Source organism: Pleurodeles waltl, chromosome 1_1 (genome assembly GCF_031143425.1).
Source record: "Pleurodeles waltl isolate 20211129_DDA chromosome 1_1, aPleWal1.hap1.20221129, whole genome shotgun sequence".
Lineage (NCBI taxonomy): Eukaryota > Metazoa > Chordata > Amphibia > Caudata > Salamandridae > Pleurodeles > Pleurodeles waltl.
Window position 1 is genome coordinate 382,700,471 of NC_090436.1, and position 19,692 is coordinate 382,720,162.

Below are 19,692 nucleotides of genomic sequence, written 5' to 3' on the forward strand. Positions count from 1 at the left end.
TTTACAGTTTTTTTTTTTTTTTTTTTTTTGTAGCTTGACCTCCACAACACGTGCAAGTTCTGAAGCTCTGAAGGGTAATACCCCCCCACTTGAAACAGAGGTATGTGAATATTTCTCATCCAACAAGTATTGGTTGTGCGATTAGCCTATGGTTAGACTAGCATAGAGTGGATGTCTTTTAAATGTTTGGATGAAATACATGAGTAGTGAACATGGGGCCACCCATGAACTATACATGTACAAAAGAAAATGGTCATGTAGTATTTTTTTTGTGCAAAATAATTTATCATCCCCCCTCAAAGGATGGGGTGATGTAGTCAAATTTCTATCCCTCTTTTGATGGGACCTGCTGCAACTTGAAGGACGCTTTTCAAGGCGGGCCATTGGGTCGGTGAGGCCATAGATCAGTTGTCACCCTGAACTAAGTGTGAAAATATGAGAGCTTGGGTGGCAGTTCTTAAGTTGTTTTGAAGGTAGTAAAGGCTTTGTTTAGAGCTAGTACCATACCAGGTTGGATTTCTTAGGGAAGAAGTGGTCAGTATCAAGGGTAAATGAAAGTGATGTAGAATTGGCTTCAATCTGGCAAAGCAAGAAATATTGGGGTCTTGTGTAGCTCCAGTCTGCAGATCATCCCACTGGTGAAAGCAGTTTAGAAAATCGCTTACCTCAAGCTTCACATGCTACTGAAGCAAACAGATACAAGGCTTACCACATAGTCTGTCAAGTACAGGATGTTCTAATGATGCACATCTCTGAAGTATGAGCAGAGACATGGCACATCTTAAGAAATTGAATAGTCTTACAGTAAGACCACCCTTACTTACACCAGGACAAAGGCCCAGACAGATACGTGTAATGCACCTAAGAAGGACATCTCATACCAGCATATGAAAATGCTTTAATGATCCAGCTGTAGCTTAACTGCTGATGCCTGCTCCGTAGGGACTGCTGAAATGAACGTCACTAGTTAACCTCCTTACCCAAAATGCCATGTAGAGTTTGAAGAGTGTTATATCATGCTTTACAAAAGCCTAAAGAACATAAACCTAGTCCTGATGATGATGATATAACCACAAAATAACAGAATGAATTGCAAACAGTGTTGTTTTTACAAACTTTATTGGACTGAATGATTCAGTGTAAGATTCAGCCTTTGCATGACTCATCCAACATGTCGACAGGCACAGTTTTTGTGCTTTCCCGCGATCACATATTCTGTATTTTTCTCTTTTCTCTCCCATCACCTCTTACCAAAATAACATTTACTGCCACCTACGTAATTTTACACTTAATGAGGAGAGGCACTAAGTCTCTTGTTGTTCAAGAAGGATAACGTTTATGTGGATATTATTATGGCTAGTTTCTTCTAAAAATAGCCCTTCTCAAAAGGATGATAGACTGGGATATTCTCAGGCACTTTGGCCTCATCCACACATTTTAGAACTAATGCTAGAAACCGTTTTTAGAAAAAAAAATAGGAAACCATAATTTCATAATATGTTCAAATTGCATCATCTGTAAAATTGTAATAACATAATTAACCTAGGGACTCAACACAGGCAGTCTAAAACTTTAGTTTTAGAAGTCTAAAGCTTTAGTTGTGCTTGCTTAAGAATTGTTGTCTCAATAAGATTGTTTATCAACTACATCACATCCCACTATTGTAGTAACGGTAATGGTGCAAGCATCCACATAGCAAGTTCAACCTTCTCTCTTATCAAACGCCATTCTGAAGATGTTAGTATTCCCCTATAATTGAATCTCGTAGTTAATGGAAAGAAACCGATTTCCTCAGTGGTCAAGTTTCTCCATTAGAAACCTTTAACACATTTGACCAGACAGCAGTGACTGCCAGCCCATGAGGTTTTCAGAAAGATTTTATTTTTGAGGGTACAGCCCAGCGACGTCACATTTTTTCAGTAGCGAGACTGGTCAACTGGGTCACCTACTTTTCTAAGCAGGATTAGGAGTTTTTCAACCCAGTTAAATTAACTCAGTCTTTCAGTGGATTTAGGCTGAGAAAGGTCTGGATCTAATCATGGTTAGATTTGAGACAGTAATGGTTGGCAGACATTCCGTGGCAGTGACTTTGACATATAGCCATATGTCAATAGTGCATTGATAGAATGAAATTCCAAGATCATCTAATAGACTTAGAAGTTCCCTATACTTGTTTGAGAGTGGATGGCCTGAGTTGATCTCGGAGGAGTTCCATATAAGCCAAGAGGCAGATGGGGGAGAGACTCCTTTACCTTGACATGCTGGTTGTACACTATTACAGAGATCAGAACATCCCCAGTGCCTCCAAAGCAAGTTTTCTAGGGCTGTCTAGACGAATGCTTGCAGTCCACAGTATTAAGAACTGCAGAGAGGCCACGTAGAGCAAGCAAGCAGCAACAGTCACCATCAATCATCTGCAGGCATCATCAATAACTTTCAGGCTGGCTGTCTCATTACCATGTCAAACTCTAAATCTAGATGAGTAGTCTCCAGTTAGGTTTTTTGCTGAGAGAAAAGTTAGGGTATTTAGTTTGAAGAAATCTTTGAGCTCCTCGGCTATGCTGTTTTCCATTCTGTGATTGATCTGAAGTTGGTTGTCCTTAAGACAATACTGGGTTAACTGTGTAGAAACGTTGTTTTATTGAAACACCTTCCATTTGATCAACTACTACTTTTTAACCATTGGCGTAGAAAGTGCTGGTATACTATTTTAGTCAGTGTGGCTCAGGTTGAGTTAGCAACGTACCTGGATGGTTTGCATTTACAGTTTGTATTGCCTTAGAGATGCAAATCAGATGGGATCTGGACCACCCTACCATTGGCTGACCAGAATCTTGCTCTTGCATTTGGCAGATACCTGCTACAATTAAGTGTTTCCGCTCTTGCCACTTTCTCCAACCTACTGCTTGGAATGCATAACACCCTGGTTTCTTCACTCTAGGCTTGTTGTTGAACTGTTTGAACCACACATTGAGAGCTGATCATTTCACTGTGATAGCTAGGAGTGGCCAGGGGAGGAATGGACTTCTGTTGGGTTCAGCTCGAGAGGAGGACTGAAGTTGTTACGTTAAAAGGATGAGTACATAGTTTAACCAAGCCTATTTTTAAATAGCCATGGTTTTTGGCTGACAGTAGCTTGAGAATGACGTTGGGAGACCTTATGAGTTTAGTACCAATGTTGTTGGAGTGGTGGCTTAGATACTATAGTTTTAGGAGCCAATAGATTAACTTTTGTCTTTAAAAGTGATTTTTACTATAGTCATAGTATCTAATAATGTTGATAGTAAAATATATCCTCAGGATAACTATTAAGTATGAGTTTATAGAATCTTCTTTAAATACATTGTGTTAGATGTCAGGTCAGAAAAACGCAAATCAATTTTTAACATCGTATTGGAGTTAAGGCAGAAATGGTAGTTTCTCTGTATTGTTTTGCGATAGGTTAGAGGGTAAGAAGTCTGTCTGTGCAGTATGCAGATTAACAGGGCTGTGGGCTTCTTAGAGGTCATCGTTTTTATGGTGGAAATCAGGGGATTCACATGAAAGCAGAGAAAGGCATGACTGTGATAAAGGGAACTGAAGAAGAAAATATGGTTGTTTTTAAGGCAGTAGCTGCATTTTTGAAATTGTAGAGCTCGGGAACGAACATGCACAGATCACATAGGTAATCTGAAGCAAGGCAGAAACTATAAACGTTAAGGTGCTACTAAACAGATTCTTAACAGTAAAAGGAGAGAATCAGTAGTGCACAGAAAATATCTAGCCTAGATAACCTAAAAGCCAAAAAACAATTAGGAAATAGTGGTGTTCATCACAGTGATACAGAAAGCAGTTTAGTAAACACTATTAGTCACTCAGATGAGTAAATTGCCATACAACGTTTGTTGCCTGTTGCACACCGAAAACAATAACAATCCCCGGAATAAGCCTTTGAAGGGTGAGGATTGTCAGGTACAGAGCCACATATTAGGCCTCTTGACAGCCCATGCTACTATGTGGCTTTAAAAATATTGTTGTCAGTGAACAAAACCATGTCCTACAACGATGCACAATCTTTAACTGGGGTGGCTAGCGGAGAAGTACCTGGACACCACGCTCTTAATGAGACATTAATCAGATGTAGCTTTGATTTTATTTATATTGTTCCTTTAGCAAAGTCCAACCTGACAAAGAAATGCATCTTCTAACGAAGACGGGGACTGTGTGTTTGGCCACTGCAAACAAACTATCTGAAGAATGAAGTTGACAGGCAAATCAGAGTAGTTTTAGGTTTTGCCTGGCACGAGGCGGTTATAATTCTCTGGGCACATTGAATCTTATTCTCCTAATCCCCTTCTTGTCACTTCTTAAATGCCAAAAAGTCATTGCACAATAGAGGGGTTCAAACACTAAGCAGAATCAATGGTTTGTTTGCTTGAAACCCTAGATTTCAAGCAACATCAGTCTCAGTAAAGGCCCTCACCATGTCTCCAGCTGCCACTCTCCATTCACTGGGTTACAATGGGATGGTGTCATACCTAGCAAGTTCAGCTCTTTTCATGGCTTGAAGGTCCTTTCTCCTTTGTTGTGTTACACAAAAGAACTCAAGGAAAATATGGATTTTCTTATTCCTTCAAAACAGACCCTGGTTGCCACTTTTGTCAGGTACCCTTTTAGACTGATGGAGCTCAGATCTACAATGACGGTTCTACTGCCATCCGGGTTGACCCCACTATCCTCTGGTATTGTAGTTGCTTGCTTAATTTTGAAAGGTGTGGGTAGGGAACTCCCAAAGATGACTTTTTTTTTTTTTTAATAACTCTAGCAATGCTGACCTGACATCCTCTCCATCTAATTTAGGTGGGGCTCCCAGCCCTCTTACTTTCGTTGCTCTTGCTGCCTTTTCCAGGAAATCCCTTTTGTAGACAAATTTCATAATGAAGGTGATACCACATTATTTAAAGGCCTTCTGCTGTAGCTCTAAATCATGAGCCTGTTGCTGCGTTGTTGTTTAGCATCTTGAGGTCTTGTTCAGTCGTATCCTCTCTCTCATGAACTTTCACCACTGCCTCCCCCATGACTGTGTCTTTCCCCACTATTTTTCTTGAAGTGGACCTTGGGTCTTGAATTAGCTCAAACTTCATCAAATCATCCTGTGTCATGTTGGCAAGGTGTAGGTCCCCAGACTCCTTTTCAGCTGTTTAGTCCTCAGGATGCTCCGTAGGATGTCCAAAACCGATCGAGCTATATTTTGTCACAAATCACTGTCCAGGTGCTGCAGAGCACCCACTGGCCCAATGTAAACAAAAAAAGGCCAGTGTATAACCAGTCCTTTATATTAGTCCTGTGATTCATCATGCTGAGCTGAGTAGGGACTCAAAATGGAAAAGCTCTAAGCCTGTCTAATCCATCAGTTATGTTTTTTCACTACCACACCCCAAAATTCCTGTGTTTGAGGGGACTCTCAAGTAACAGAAAAATATACATGGGAGAGCTAGCTATTTTCCTAGCTGGGCGACCTTTCCAGGTACATCCCATCTAGTTTCTGTTTAGGCCATTTGTGGAGCTGATAGTCTGTGTAGAGTATTGATAGGCCAGGTCTGGGTAGAGTCTTGATATGCCAGCAACGTAAAAGGTATATTAGCAGGAGATCCATTTGAGTCCCCTGCTCCTAGGGTGCCAATAGTCTTCTTTTTTTTCCTTCTGATAAAATATTTAATAGAAATTTACATTATATATGCATAGAAATAAATGAATAAGTGTTTAACAGATCAAATTTTAAAAGCTGAAATAATAGACTGCTGGTAGTAAAAAAAAGAAAAACATACATGGAAGTATGGTTCTGAAAAGATTCAGTTACACTGGTAGGGCTGGGCAGAACAAAATAAAACCCATTCAGAACTGGTAATACAGATAATGGGAACAGTTAATTAAATAGTAGTTATAAAGTGCTGAAAACGATCTATCATGATCAGTTTGAACAGATCAGTTGACCTCTTGGATATATAGATACCTTTTTCTAAAAGTAAGTGCTCCAATTCTGATTACAAGGTGTCAATTTGCAGATGTTTGGAAGTTTTCCAGTTTTTCAGGACAATTTATATAGCCACCTATACCATGTAACATGACAAGCTTGATTTTATTTATTGGCTCTTACTTCACGTTAACATTAAACATTATGTCCCTTTTGATAGTTGCATGTGATCCTATACATCTCTAGCAAATCCCTGTTTTTTTTCAAACCAATCCTTCCTATCCTACGAGGTAACTTTTGCCACGCATTGCAAATTTCTTAACCAGCCATTTTCTGCAATCTCACATTCCAACTCAGTTTTCCAATCTTTTATTTATGGCAAATAGATTATCCTTAATTAGGTATTTATAAATATATGAGCAAGACATTTTCTAGATCATTAAACCAGGGATCTGAACCATAGCTTGTAAAGTTCAGCTCACTGCGTTGGTTGACAGATATTCGTTGACTATGTTTTCATACACTGTCAGGGAGTCCAGTAATTCCATAATTCCCTTTGAGGAAGATTGTGTCTCATTTTCAGCTCTTGAACAAATTACATTTTTCTTTCTTTGGACCCCATCTTATTGCTTGTGATCATTATTGCACTTGATCCTGTTTTATGTACTTAAAAAGAGCACTATTCACCTCGTTAGATCTACTGGGGATTTCTAGCTGTCACTAATGTCTTCTAAATAAACGCAGCCTAAGTATTCCTGTCTATGTATGTTTGCAAACAAATAGTGTTTTTAGGTCCAGAGTCCCTATGTCCCCCTGTCACCTTCCAGGGGACCCTGGTGGCTTCAGAAGGTTGTTTTTACGGCAGTGACACCCTGCTAATTTGGTAAAGGATCATGAGCGCTCTCTCAATTGAAGCTTTTCTGTTCTACTCTACGGATCGCCATGTTCAGACCCTTCAGCCAAGAAGAGTAAACAGGTTTCTTTGAAGGTCGAATAGGGGACACTTTACTGCACCCAACAAAACATTCCAAAGTACTCCATGGGAGTGATCCGATTCTTTGTCCACAAACTCCAGCAGGATAGCCCAATTAAAAAAACAAACCTTATGTTCACTGCATGCAAGTTGATCCTTTGCAAAACAAAAGTCTAGTGAGTCTAACATTAACTAAACCACAAAACCACAGACCTCTGCTGCTGTTGTTTTTAGAGTTGTTGAAAATACTTATCCAGACTGAAGGAGATGTTGTTGCAAAGAACTGTATACAAATGGATCAACCGTATACAAACAGATCTTCACACACCTTTTGTTGTTGTTTTATTTTTTTGCATTTAAAATAATTATTCTGTTTGTGCTCTTGTAGGTAGCACGTTGCTGCTTTTGCTGCACACCTGATGGAGATGGTAATAATTTTTCTTAACCTAGAAAGAAGGATGGCGGTGTATTGTAGCGCCTACTTGACAATTAAATAACCAAGTGTTGAATAGTAGGTGACTGCAAGGGTTTTTTCTTTATTTTTTATTTTTTTTGTTCTATGCAGCTGACAACGAAGTTTGTAAACCAGGCCGGGGAGGTCAGCAAGTGGTGTATGATGAGAGGAAGACCACAATCTACAGCTACACATACTTCCACTTTGTATTTTTCTTGGGCTCTTTATATGTAATGATGACAGTAACCAACTGGTTCCAGTGAGTAACGCACTGTTTGTTATGAAAGCTTAAAAGTAATAAGTAATTAATTGTTCACTGTTGTTTCCATGTTCCTGTCAGAGTTAGGCTGCAGTTTCCTTCTCATTCTTCATTAGTCTTTGAGAATCCTAGTGTTGTGTTGTCCTAGTGCCAAATTTACAAAATCCCATGTTAAGATGCCAGAAACCTGATCACACAAGTTTTCTCCTGCATCTGGAACAGACTGACGTTAAACTCAGATCCATGTCAATTCATAGTGTTAGATGATGTCACATTAACTCCAACTAGTCTCTGAGAACACTTGAGAGAGTACATCTACCACAAACATTGAGCCAGCTTTTGATATCTACAACACATCTTCTAATACTGCACTCTCCTATTTGGTTGATAAGTGCAGGTAGTCACCCTTCCCCACCCTATCCCCCACTCCTTATCCAGCCTCTTCAGTTGCCTCCCACATCTAATGTACACCCGTCTCTCCTACATTCCTTCCAGTGTCTGTTAAGGCCCCTTCACTGCCACTCCTGCTCATGATGGTTAAAAGACCCCCTTTCCTCCTACATCGTTTCCTAACGGTCCTTCAACTCAGGCGAACTCTGTTTCCCTATTTTTTCGATCGGTCTGTTGAAAGGTCAATGCAACATGCTTGATTCTTTACTGAAATTATCTTCCTTTCATTGTGATGTTTTATGTATAGAACCATATGCATACTAGTGTCAACCTAATACCTTTCATAAAGGTGAAGCTTAGTGGGCATGACCTTGTTTATATGAATCAGCAGTAAATAAAGAGGGCGGAAGAAGTTCAGTAGAAATGACCCTACAGACTTGAGTAAAATAAAAAGAATTGTAACTACAGAATCCCTCAGTTGAAAACTAGATACAGTGCAGGACACGGATGATGGGACCACACTGAAGCAGTTGAGTTGAGCCGCAGCATAGCCTACGGGAAGTTACACTGCTTGGAAGATACCTGGTCAGCACGCCCATCAAGCCTGTGGAAAAATGTTAAACTTTGAGTGTCCATGCATACCTCATGATTCGTTCAGATAAATAGGTGTTAGTCTCTTTTACCTACTGCTGAGCGGGAGACAGTGCTTCAGATTAGTGAAGCTTGGAGGCAGAGGTAATGCTGTTTGGAATGGCAATCCAGGGGAGGAGCCACGATGGAGGGTAGAGTTGGAACAGGAGACAAAGTTAGGGCTTTAAGTCTTGTTATATGAGAGACCATAAATAACACAGTTTTTTGTTGTTTTTCTAGTTACGACCATGCTGTAATTGAAAAATTGTTCCATGGCAACTGGTCTACCTTCTGGATTAAAATGGCTTCCTGCTGGGCGTGCATCCTACTCTACTTATGGACTCTCATAGCACCACTTTGTTGCCCAAACAGGGAGTTTCTAGCCTAACAAAGTTTGGGCAACTGAGGTCCTGGTATTTACTCTAGCTGTTACAAATCTAACCCTCTGGTGGGCACTTTTGATAGGAACACTGTTACTCTACCAGATTGTTTTAATTGTACAAGGTTACCTGTTTTTTATTTAAATATCAGTCTGTGGAAGCTTTTAAGCCATTGATCTTTCGCCTGGCCAGCCAGCCACGATGGGGTCTACAGCACACCAACATGAAGAATCGAAGTCTGACCGATACTGATTTTTTTCTATGCAGAAATAGCCGACTCCAAGTTTGTGTGTAGTTCGCCCAACGGGAGCAAGAATCTTTGTCTTATTCTTTATGTTGATGTATTATTTAACTTATCTTTCTTTGTGGCCTGTTTGGAGAAATTGACCAGCTGTTCTTGTCCAATTTTGGTCTCTTCAGTCTTCATCCTCTACCTTTGCAACTTTTGAACCACCTTTGTCATCTGGTAGTATATTTAGTTATCACGAAGCAATACATGGGAATAGTGGTTTGTTTTTTAAATATGATCTGTAAGATGTCTTAATTGCCACTAAAAATGCATAATCTGATGGCGCCCAGAGCATTGCAGGACTTCAGATTCAGGAAATAACCTACCTTGGTGAAAGTGCTATTATTATTTTTTTAAATGCCAAAGTGCATGGCCTTGTGAATAAAAGTCAACACTGGCCGGAACATTAGCTTTTTAGGACAGATTCAGGTGTTCCACATATGACGTTTGTAGTCTTTAAAGTCCTTTGTGTTCTTTGAGGAAAAACAAGCACATGTTGATCTAAGATTAAATTGTAACATTCACCATGCAAACGCTATATCTTCCTTAAAATATGCATTTTTATATGCTTCGAGGTAAAAATTACAAAAGAAGTGAACGCTTCACCAACAGAATTCGGTTACTTATGGTGCTAAGCCATGTTTACCGTTCGATTTAGGTACATGATGGCATTAAAGCTGGAAACTTCGTTACAGCGATCAATATTTTTCTGACCATTATATTAACAAAATGCAGTTGAAAAGCAAATACATTTGACCAGTTCGACATTCGTTTGTCTACTTTTCCGTATTCTGGGTGTGTAGCACTAGTCTTAATGGAGAAAAACCCACTTGACGGTTTCATTTAAAGCCCAAAATGTCAGGAAAAAAGACCCATCTTGGATTTTCACTCTGAGTAAATCTAACTTTTAATGCTTCCTGGCGATTTAAGTTCATTTTTTTTAAAAGTTAAAATGACCACTGTCTTAGTCCCCGAGTCTGAACTCTTGAATTTCTTAATTTTTGATTTTTTTTTTTTTTTTTTTTTTTTTTTTTTTTTTTTATATCATTTGAGTGAACATAAACAGCATTTTCAATTTTAATTTACGCATTGAATGATGGCAGTAAACTCGCCTTTTCAAAATACCACTTCAAGTCCCAGCATGCAGCAATTTGACTATTTGCCTGTAAGGAACCAAAGTCAAAATCATTATTTTTGTTTTTTAAAGTATTTTTTTCAGATTTGACAAGAGATCTCAACGGAGTTCAAGAGTTTTCGTAAAAAAACAAAACCGAAAAAGCAGCCAGTGGCTACTGCCGAATAATAGGGATTTTACCCTAATATTTTTCTAGTTAATAGGCAAATGAAGGTGTTCGAATAACACAGAGTACTGGAGTGCCGCGGTTAATCACCGGTATGAATCTGGCCAGGACCAAATCAGCCGTTCACCCTTCAGATATTGATAATGAATGCGGTTGAGAAGGATATTAATGCTTATTGATTAAGCAGAATGTGCCCTGTCACTTTGTGGTTTTCCTTCTAAGGAATCTACATTCATGTCTCATTTAAGTCTACGGAAGTAGAAAATACTTTATTTGGATGTATCTGTCTCCATGGGAAGACTTTTTAAAGCAACAATTATGTTTAATTTGAATTGCGGACCTCATTCATAAAATGTACTAATCTGCATGGGTTTTTAAAGGGGTCTTGCACCCGTCCTTACATACCCTGCATATATAATATTTTTTTTTTCTTTGTGGCACCGAGGTTAGCAGGTTAACCGGAATGTGGTTAGTGATTTACTGTTTCGTACCTTTCTCTGGCTCAGTCATAAACCGGAGCATTCTCACTCACTGCAGAGCAGTGAAATTGGCAGGGACTGCAGACTTCTGGTGGGGTCACCGCCGATGCCTACTTTTTACTAGGTCACTCTTAAATCTGATTAAGGCACAACTAATCACAGAAAAGCTTTTGTGATTCAGTTGTGTAAATTCAGGAGCAATTCACACCTAATACAGTAGTGAAACACAACTATTCATGAAAAGAGTTTTTGTGAATCACGCCCTCCTTTAGGTAGCAATGAATTGCCTACATTAGAGTTGGGGAAGTGGATATGAGAGGCCCCTCAACTATTTTCGTTTAAGTAAAGAAAAGCCATAAAACATGGCTGCTGCCCTGTAAACTGTAGTGATATGTCTCTTCCAGTTGTTTGAGTTGTCATAGTCCCACTCATACATTATCAGTACTCCTCTTTACTTGGCCAGTATTAATTTTATTCAGAGGTCCCTCACTGTCATGTGCAACTGTAATCTGAAATGTGTTTTTCCTCTTTTGTTGCATAAATATATTTGTAGTCCATAGAGGGGTGACATTGTGCAACTTTGAGTCGGATATCAAAAGATTAGTGAGTTAATTCTCTCAGAAACCTTGAAAGACCGGTCGGTGTCACAACTGAAATACTGGCTGCTAAGGGGCTGTAGCACTCGAACATGTTCTTTATGTATACAGCTTTGTTTCAAAGAAATTAATGCAGCTTATATCTAAACTGCCTAGTTCTGGAAAAGTTATGGTCCTCAGACTATGCATTTTTGTTGACAATATTTAACGCAGTTGCATCTGGTTTAACTCCATATCTTATTTCCTGCACAAATGACTTGTGATTTTTTTTTAAGACTGAGACCGGATTCTGGACTTCCTGTCCTTTTTGCTTGTACTTTAAGTTAAAGTGAATTACTTGAGCTACTGTATGTAAAGAAGATAGTGGGCCAATCTGATTGAACTGTAACATGACAAGTGAACTCCATTTCCCTCTTATGTAATATAGCGCTTCCTCTAAATGGTAGCCCTTCGCTACCCATTCCAGATTTTGTACTTTCTATCCTTCTATTCATCCCTGGGGTCGAAGTCCTGGGTGTTTGAGACTGGATGCTTTAATTGAGATGGGCAAGTAGCTGTAAGATGTCCATACATGTTTGTATGTGTGTATCATATCCTGGTGTTAATGCATCAAGGGGTTCTAGTAACCCACGTAGCCTTGAAACCAACTGCTGAGTTGTTTGTAAATATCACCAGAATCTCAAGATGGTGTTTTTGGTCAATAATGCACGATCTCTGATTTCGTTTTAATACATGGGAGTGATGGAGTTTTGAAGTCACTGCCCTCTGTGCAATAACAATTGTTGAATATGATTTTATAAATGTCAGTGAAAGCAGCACTGTAGTTAATGGTCAGTCTCCTCTCCATTTGTACGAGCACATTTTGGTGTCTTGTAACATTGGCCCACTTCTGAGCAATCTGCGCAAATCAATCTTTTCAGTGTGATTAAATGTGAAGATTGTTCAGGGTGTGGCAGCAAAAGATGCTATCGGTGGTATTGTGAGGAACAAAAATGGACAAATGGAGAAAACCCTTCTGTACTTCTCTGGTTAATTTATTGTGTATCCCTTGCCTCCACTTGTCTTGATTATGTGCAGCAATTTCTGTCAAAGGGCGGAGTCAAACTGTACAGCACCTAAAGTATCAGGAGCATTGGTTGTTTACTACTAAAAAAATATCCTAAACATGCACTGTTACAGGGGGACCATGTCACTTTTCCTCTGCATTGTTAGAGATTTGTTTGATGTGCACACTGATGAATGGTTTGCGAGAAATACTGTAAAAATACGTAGTATCAGTGGCTGCAGTGTCGTGACCTTATGCTGATCAACATGTAGTCATTTGTGTGCCCAATTTATTGGTTGTCCAGTATTGAATTTGTGTCACTAAATTCTGAGAAGATAAATTTGTGGATGCTGTTCTCAAGGGCACATTTTGATTGAAAGTAGGGTTGTCCAGACATTGGTGCTTGCTGGTGGCGGCGGGGAGTTGGGGGTGGGGGGATGACCAATTCCATATTATCCGGATAAACAGGTACTTAAGTTAATTACATTTAGATTATTGTATGCACATTTATCTTATGTTGATATCTAGAGAATTTAGCTTAAATCAGCCTGTTTAACCGTGCCTGAACACCCATCACCCTCCTGTCTATGGACCAACATAGTTCAACCCTGCTGTAAAGCGTCATGCTTGTCTATAGTGCCTTGATCAAATCTTCGTTTGAGCCTGATCCTGTATGGAATTGAATTGGGTTTTGCATCTGGTTTTGTTTTTGCTTCAATAACTTTTTTATGTTGTAAACGTAACCTTTTCTTCCTCTCTGCCTTGTTACACGTGGTATTTTTGAAACTCCAGTTACAAATCATGCCATTAACGTTGTGTTCCAATGAACTTGTGAAGCAATGAACAAGAAACATAAAGGTCTTTAGAACAAATTATTTTTTTACTGCTCTGAGGGCTAGAGTTCAATTTAATAAGTTCAAAACAACACTGACACCGTTCAAAGTTACCAATGTCACAGATGTTTGAGTGTACATTGTCGACAGATCAATAAAAGTGTTTTTTAATCCTGATTCAATGAACCTTTAGAATCTTGGCTACAGAATATAGTTACCTTATTGTTTGCTGATGTCATAATGTCAGTTGTGGAATGTTACACGTAAGTGTTTAATGTTCGGCTGGTAGTAATGGTATCAGTTATAAATATCGGTGCTTAAAATAACAACATCTTTTGCACTAGAAAATGGATCCCAGGCTGGGCCATATTTGTAATAGTGCATCAAGTGCAATGGTTGCAAGGGGCCATTGTATCCCAGTGCTGGCTGTTGATATCCAGAGTAGGAATGTCTGTTTTCCTTCCATTTGTTAATTCCCTGGCACACTTCCTACACCACTATTACCACTGGTAAGATGAACAGAAGTACACAATACTAAAGGATGTATATCGATTTTGTGGAATGGCTGTATACACAGTCAACTTTTGATGCCTGAGTTTGCATGCCTCATTCGTAAGAACAGGACTGGTAGTAACCATGATGCATACCAACCTAGTGATGCTAAATTTACACACCAGAAGAGAAAATTTATTGGGACTGGGTGACCTAAAAAGATTGCACAGCATTAGGTGCCTTGACTCCCTCAGCCAAATGATGTGTGGCTGTCGGTCCCTGTGGTTGTTTCTAAATAAAAGTATCACTGGACAGGGATGTAGGAAACAGACCCTTGTACCTAGCTTAAACCAGCCAACGCTTACCACCTACTTTACTTACTTAGCCAACACCACGCCAACTCACTACAGCTCGTTTACCGCCTCCCTTCCTCTTGAATACCTGCACCACCCACCCTGCTTCCTTCAGCTTCCCTAAAAACTAACAGGACCAAACCCTCTTCTCTGGGCCTCATATGAAAATTGCCTAAGAACCCTCCTCTAGATCACAGTATAATCCTAGTGCACCTTATTCCACCAGTCCTGCTGTCCTTCCCCTGCAACCTTTCTTCACAATTTGAATATTTTATTTTGTAATGCATTATTTATTCCAACCCATACAGTTGAATGCTTGCCAAAAATTCTTTCAAATACTAAGACATGGGGAAATGCAAGCATGATGTGGCATGGCGCCTTATATAGAAGTGGTTTTAAAAAAAAAAAAAAAAAAGCAAACAGCACAAACATAAAATAACAGAAGTTTTCCTTCATTGGTTGCACGCAACAGAGATTGAAATGAATCCTTGTCTCCTTTTCAGGGTGGAGGAAAATGTCCTGTTTACCAGAGGATGGGTTTCAATTGAACCATATTACTATCTGGTTGTAAATTTGAATCTGCATTTGAGGCGAGTTGTTCTGTGGTTAAACTCTTTGATGCTGTGCTGTAATAGCACCCCCCTACCTGCAGGCGCACATTTCCTGACAAGGCCCCTGTTTGCTGTAGGCTCTCCAAGAGCCTCTTGCTCGTGGGACTGGTCTGGCCTTTATCATCTGCAAGCATAGACTAGGTTAAGTGAATGGGAGTAAATGTGACAACGGCCTAGGATTTCCCAGTGTTAGAAGGAGCGAAGAGCTGCACCAGAAAAAGAACATTTGGCAGATTTCACAAACAGGTTTGCAAAATAACCTCTCATTGGCTCCTCTAGAATGATCTTGAGTGCAGGGTAGCTGGTACTCGAGTGTTGACGGCAATCATCTTCCAGTTAGTTTGTGCAGCTGGAAAGATGCAGATTGGAACAGGGGAAGATTTCCTTTCAAAGGAAGGTGTGTTTGAGCAGTAAAAAAAAATGTACAGTCAGTATGCTGTTAAAATACTCCAGTAAAAAATAACAGAAGATGAGGTAACAAAATGAGTATTTGATGTTCTTTCTATAGGTGCGCTGGGAGAGAAAGTGGTACACTTATTTTTGCTATTTTTAATTGAAAAATCATAACCTAAATAAAGCGTACTTTAGGAGAGAGAGCTAGGCTTCATGTGAATAAGTGATCAATTAATTGCATATAGATCATTTATCACATGCCCTCCTTTGCTGTTGCATATTGTATAATTTTCCACTGTGTGACATTACTATGTATACATCTAGTGCTGCAGAAGCTTGCTGTGCTCTCAGCTGGCTGCTCTTCCTAGACAATGGAATGCTGATGTTGAGCATGATTCACCCTTTTAACGCTAACTAGTGTAATTACAGAGGGAAAATTAGGCAGATGTGACTCTACCAAAACTTTGCTTTGTTTTTTTTCTTCTTTTTTAATCTAGAAAAAAAAATCGGAAGCTCAGGAAAGCTTTGAAGTGTTTGTACTATAAGAACTCAAAAGAAGCAACAAGGATTTGGGACACAATTATTAATCCTTAGCAAGGTTGTTTTTGGTGTGGAATTAAACTGGCTAAGTGAAAATGGCAACATTCGACATCAGCAAGCCTTTCCGCCCTGCCGCGGCATTGAAATGGAATGATATCCGTAGTAGCCCATTTGAGTTCCTGCAGCTCCTCCCATTATAAACAGTTTGTATCGAGTTAGCTCGAACTGCCAACCAAGTATGGCAGATAAACCTCTCTCCAATGAACCACTATGAAGAAATAGTAGTGACCACAGATGTAATGGGCAAATAACATGCTGATTGCACTAGACACGTGGCTAAATATTATTAATCCTCTATTGGTCCATGGAGCTTCAGTTTGCATGGTGTCAAAGGAACCTGGGAATGCTGTTCCCTAGAGCCTTATTAGGAGGCAAAGCATCAGGTATTGTAGCAGGATACAAAGCCATTCAGTCAAATGTATACCTATCTTGATGTCACTGTGGAGGTCTTCCTCTTAACGTTAAGTCCATGGTAAACATGACCTTTGCCTGGTTGGCACTTTGTGTACAAATAAACTCTTTAAGGGTTCTGCGTAGGTTACTGTGCATTGTTTTGTTGACCTGATTTGCTGCCTATACACCTCTTGAGTCTAAACACTTATTATACAAGGTCTTTGTTTCATAGCATAGTCCTCTACAGCAAATTCTTTTATCACTGGCCTCTGTTTAATTATGAAACCAGATTTTCTGTTTTATCAAAAATGAATTTCTTGAACAGTTCTTTAAGTATGCTTCTTAAACGTTTTGTACATTCCAAAGGAATGCACATAACATCAAAGAAAAAGGTTCTTCAGGGCTCATTTGCAGCATTTTATGGTGTCTTCATACTTAAAGATGGTTTAGATCTGCCTTCATGCTCCACATAAAAAGCAAAGTAACTGAGTTTAGAGACTTTGTTTCAAAGATTTTCGCACAGAATGTCTTAATGTTGCAACTTGTAATTTGTATTTGTTTTTACTTTCATTGTCATAAGGAGGGATTTATTGTCTAGTTTGTAAGTGGTATTGCTACTTTACAGAAGCATTTATGATATTCAAAATTGGGTCCTCTTTAGTTTTAAGCATATCGGGCTAGTATTGCTCTATTACCAGTGCTACAGAAGGTGCTTTTCATTAAACTTGACTTTTTGAAGAATTGTCGTCCTATTTTATTTAAACCAGCATTTTTATTATTTGTCTTGTATAGCAAATTGATAAACTGTGCTGGTTGCTTTGCCATATTTTTAAAGCTGATTTGTCCCCCCCCTACTGTTATTTTTTGGTTTCTGTTTTTTCAGTGGTGGTATTTTCTCTTCAATTTTTAAGGCAGATGTTCTTCAAATGAGATTGCTTTTTTTCTAATTGATCGAAGCACTAAAACACCCAAAGTGATCATGTGCTTGTGTTGGACGTTTCCAAATTGTCAGTCAATAAATTCTGTGTTTTTAAAGTCTTAAATTGGCTATCAATTTTGCATTTTAACAAAGATTTTGTCTTCTCTAGATATGACCATTAGAATCTGATCTTTTATTTTTAGCATTCACTCATACATTTGGTCCATTAGTGCTTATATGCTGAATTGAAAGAACTCTGTTCAGCCCTAGGAACGTTTTATTTAGTTCTGTTGTGGCTGGAAGCTTTGTGCATTTTTTCAAAGACTCTATCTTTTTTATTTATGGATCAAACTGTGTACAGTTTGCCATCTTTTAAAAGCTATTTCATTTTGTGGAGGAAAAAGTAATTGTGTTTTGTATCTGTCCTCCCCTTTAGAAATAAAAACCACCAAACGTATTAAAAACCTGCATTATGCCCAAGTTAATAATTCTGATTATTTCAGTTGTTCTCTCTATGCCACCATTTATTTCCAAAAATGTGTTACTTTGCTTTTTCAAACTGGTGCTTACAATCTCACCTCAAAGCTAGTTAGCTAACTACAAATTAGTTTTCCTGGGCATATGATTCAACAGTATATTTGACCAAATACACAAGAAAAAAACAAACTGTGTGAATGTCTGTGTCTCACTGAGTGTAAAGAACATACTTTAACATGTATAACAACTGAACAGGATTGTGGGTGATTGTCTTGATTTAGAAATGTTGAAATTTCAAATTAAATTCAGGCAAGCTTAGACATAATAAATCAATGTTAAAAAAAATGAAATCATAGCCATTGTAATTTTTTTCTGCTTTGATCCAATACAGTAATTTCTTTTGTCTAACTTTCTATTACCACAAGGCATATTTTTTCATTCACAATGAAAAATGTTATACCAATTTTGAAATACAGAAATAAAAAATGTATTATCTTAAAACCCTGAAATTCCATTAAACACAAGGTGAAAAGATGAGGGCATAAATTATACTGAAGCAAATTCTGAAACACTTTATATACATAATCTCGGTAATGATTGCTAGCAACATTAATAGTCTCCTCTAGCTAATATCCACAAACATATATACACACATGTATATTTACAACTGTACCTAGGTGTTAACTATCTACTTTTTTTTGTAGTTGGTCATTTCCTAGTGGAGATTTACACTTTATCATGGACTTGCATGTTGCCACCACCTTCGCTGACTGGTGGAGACTCCTACAATTGAATGTATAACTGAAAATGTACTCTAAGTAGCTTTACAACAGCATGTTCTGTTCCACAGAGATGGCATTGACCTCTACCACCAGGATGGTGATATGCGTTCCAGATTTGTCTACAATGCAGAGCTCGGTTTATCAGTTTTCTGAACATCCCGACACTAAAGACTCACTCAATTAGAATGCCCTGTTGTCACTTGGTGTGAAGGCTCCTCTCTGACCCTCACTTCTTGTGCTCATCTTTTATAACCTTATTCTTTTTATTATTAAAGCTCACACACTAAACAATTGGCAGAAATTCGACTGATGCCCTTTTGACGTTTTTTCATTCTGCAAGACAGTGTTCTTTTTAATAATAACAATAAACAAGATACAGTTACCAACCTTCTAGAAACACTTCAGAAACCAGTAACAGTTGTTTTTAGATAATCAAGTTTGCTTGAATATATTCACAATAGGTTGTCATGTTACATAGAGAAACTAAATGAGCATTCTGTATTAATCACACATTCACTTTTAATTGATTAGCATATGTAACTCGAGAGGGGGAATACCTTAAAAAGAAAAGTCATGGTAATCATGACAACTGAGCCCTTTGCAGGGAGTTGGAGATCTCACTATGGAAATGTAAAGATAAATGTATGATTTTTTAAAATAAAATTATTTAATGTACACTTCAATATATTTAAAATATGTATTTGTTAGATCTGTCAGCTCTTGGCGTGGTTCCCCTGTCTTTTTGCTTCTGACCGCCTGTTTTTGATCCTGTGCTGATTTTCAGTTTAGCTGGCTTTAGGACTCTGGGCACTTTCCCACTGGCCAGCAGTGGTGAAGTGCAAGTACTCCCTGTGTAAATTGTATTGGTGATTGGTTTCTCCATGATTGGCATATTTGATTTCCTAGTAGGTCCCTAGTAAAGTGCACTATGTGTGCCCAAGGCCTGGAACTCAGATGCTACTAGTGGGACTGCGGCACTTATTGTGCCACCCACATGAGTAGCACTATAAACATGTCTCAGACCTGCCTCTGCAGTGTCTGTGTGCGCAGTTTTAAACTGCCCTTTCAACCTTGCACGTGCACCCACTTG

The 19,692-nt window shown here is 38.7% G+C and overlaps 1 protein-coding gene across 1 annotated transcript in view; it reads left to right on the forward strand.

Moving 5' to 3' along the window:
- Positions 1-13,759, forward strand: part of SERINC5 (serine incorporator 5) — a 262,324-nt gene extending 248,565 nt beyond the window's left edge. The window contains exons 9-12 of the mRNA XM_069223153.1: positions 34-100; positions 7,315-7,354; positions 7,492-7,639; positions 8,900-13,759. Coding sequence (XP_069079254.1) covers positions 34-100; positions 7,315-7,354; positions 7,492-7,639; positions 8,900-9,047 — 403 coding nt within the window. The 3' untranslated portion in view covers positions 9,048-13,759. The remainder of the gene's footprint in view (positions 1-33; positions 101-7,314; positions 7,355-7,491; positions 7,640-8,899) is intronic.
- The last annotated feature ends 5,933 nt before the right edge of the window (positions 13,760-19,692 follow it).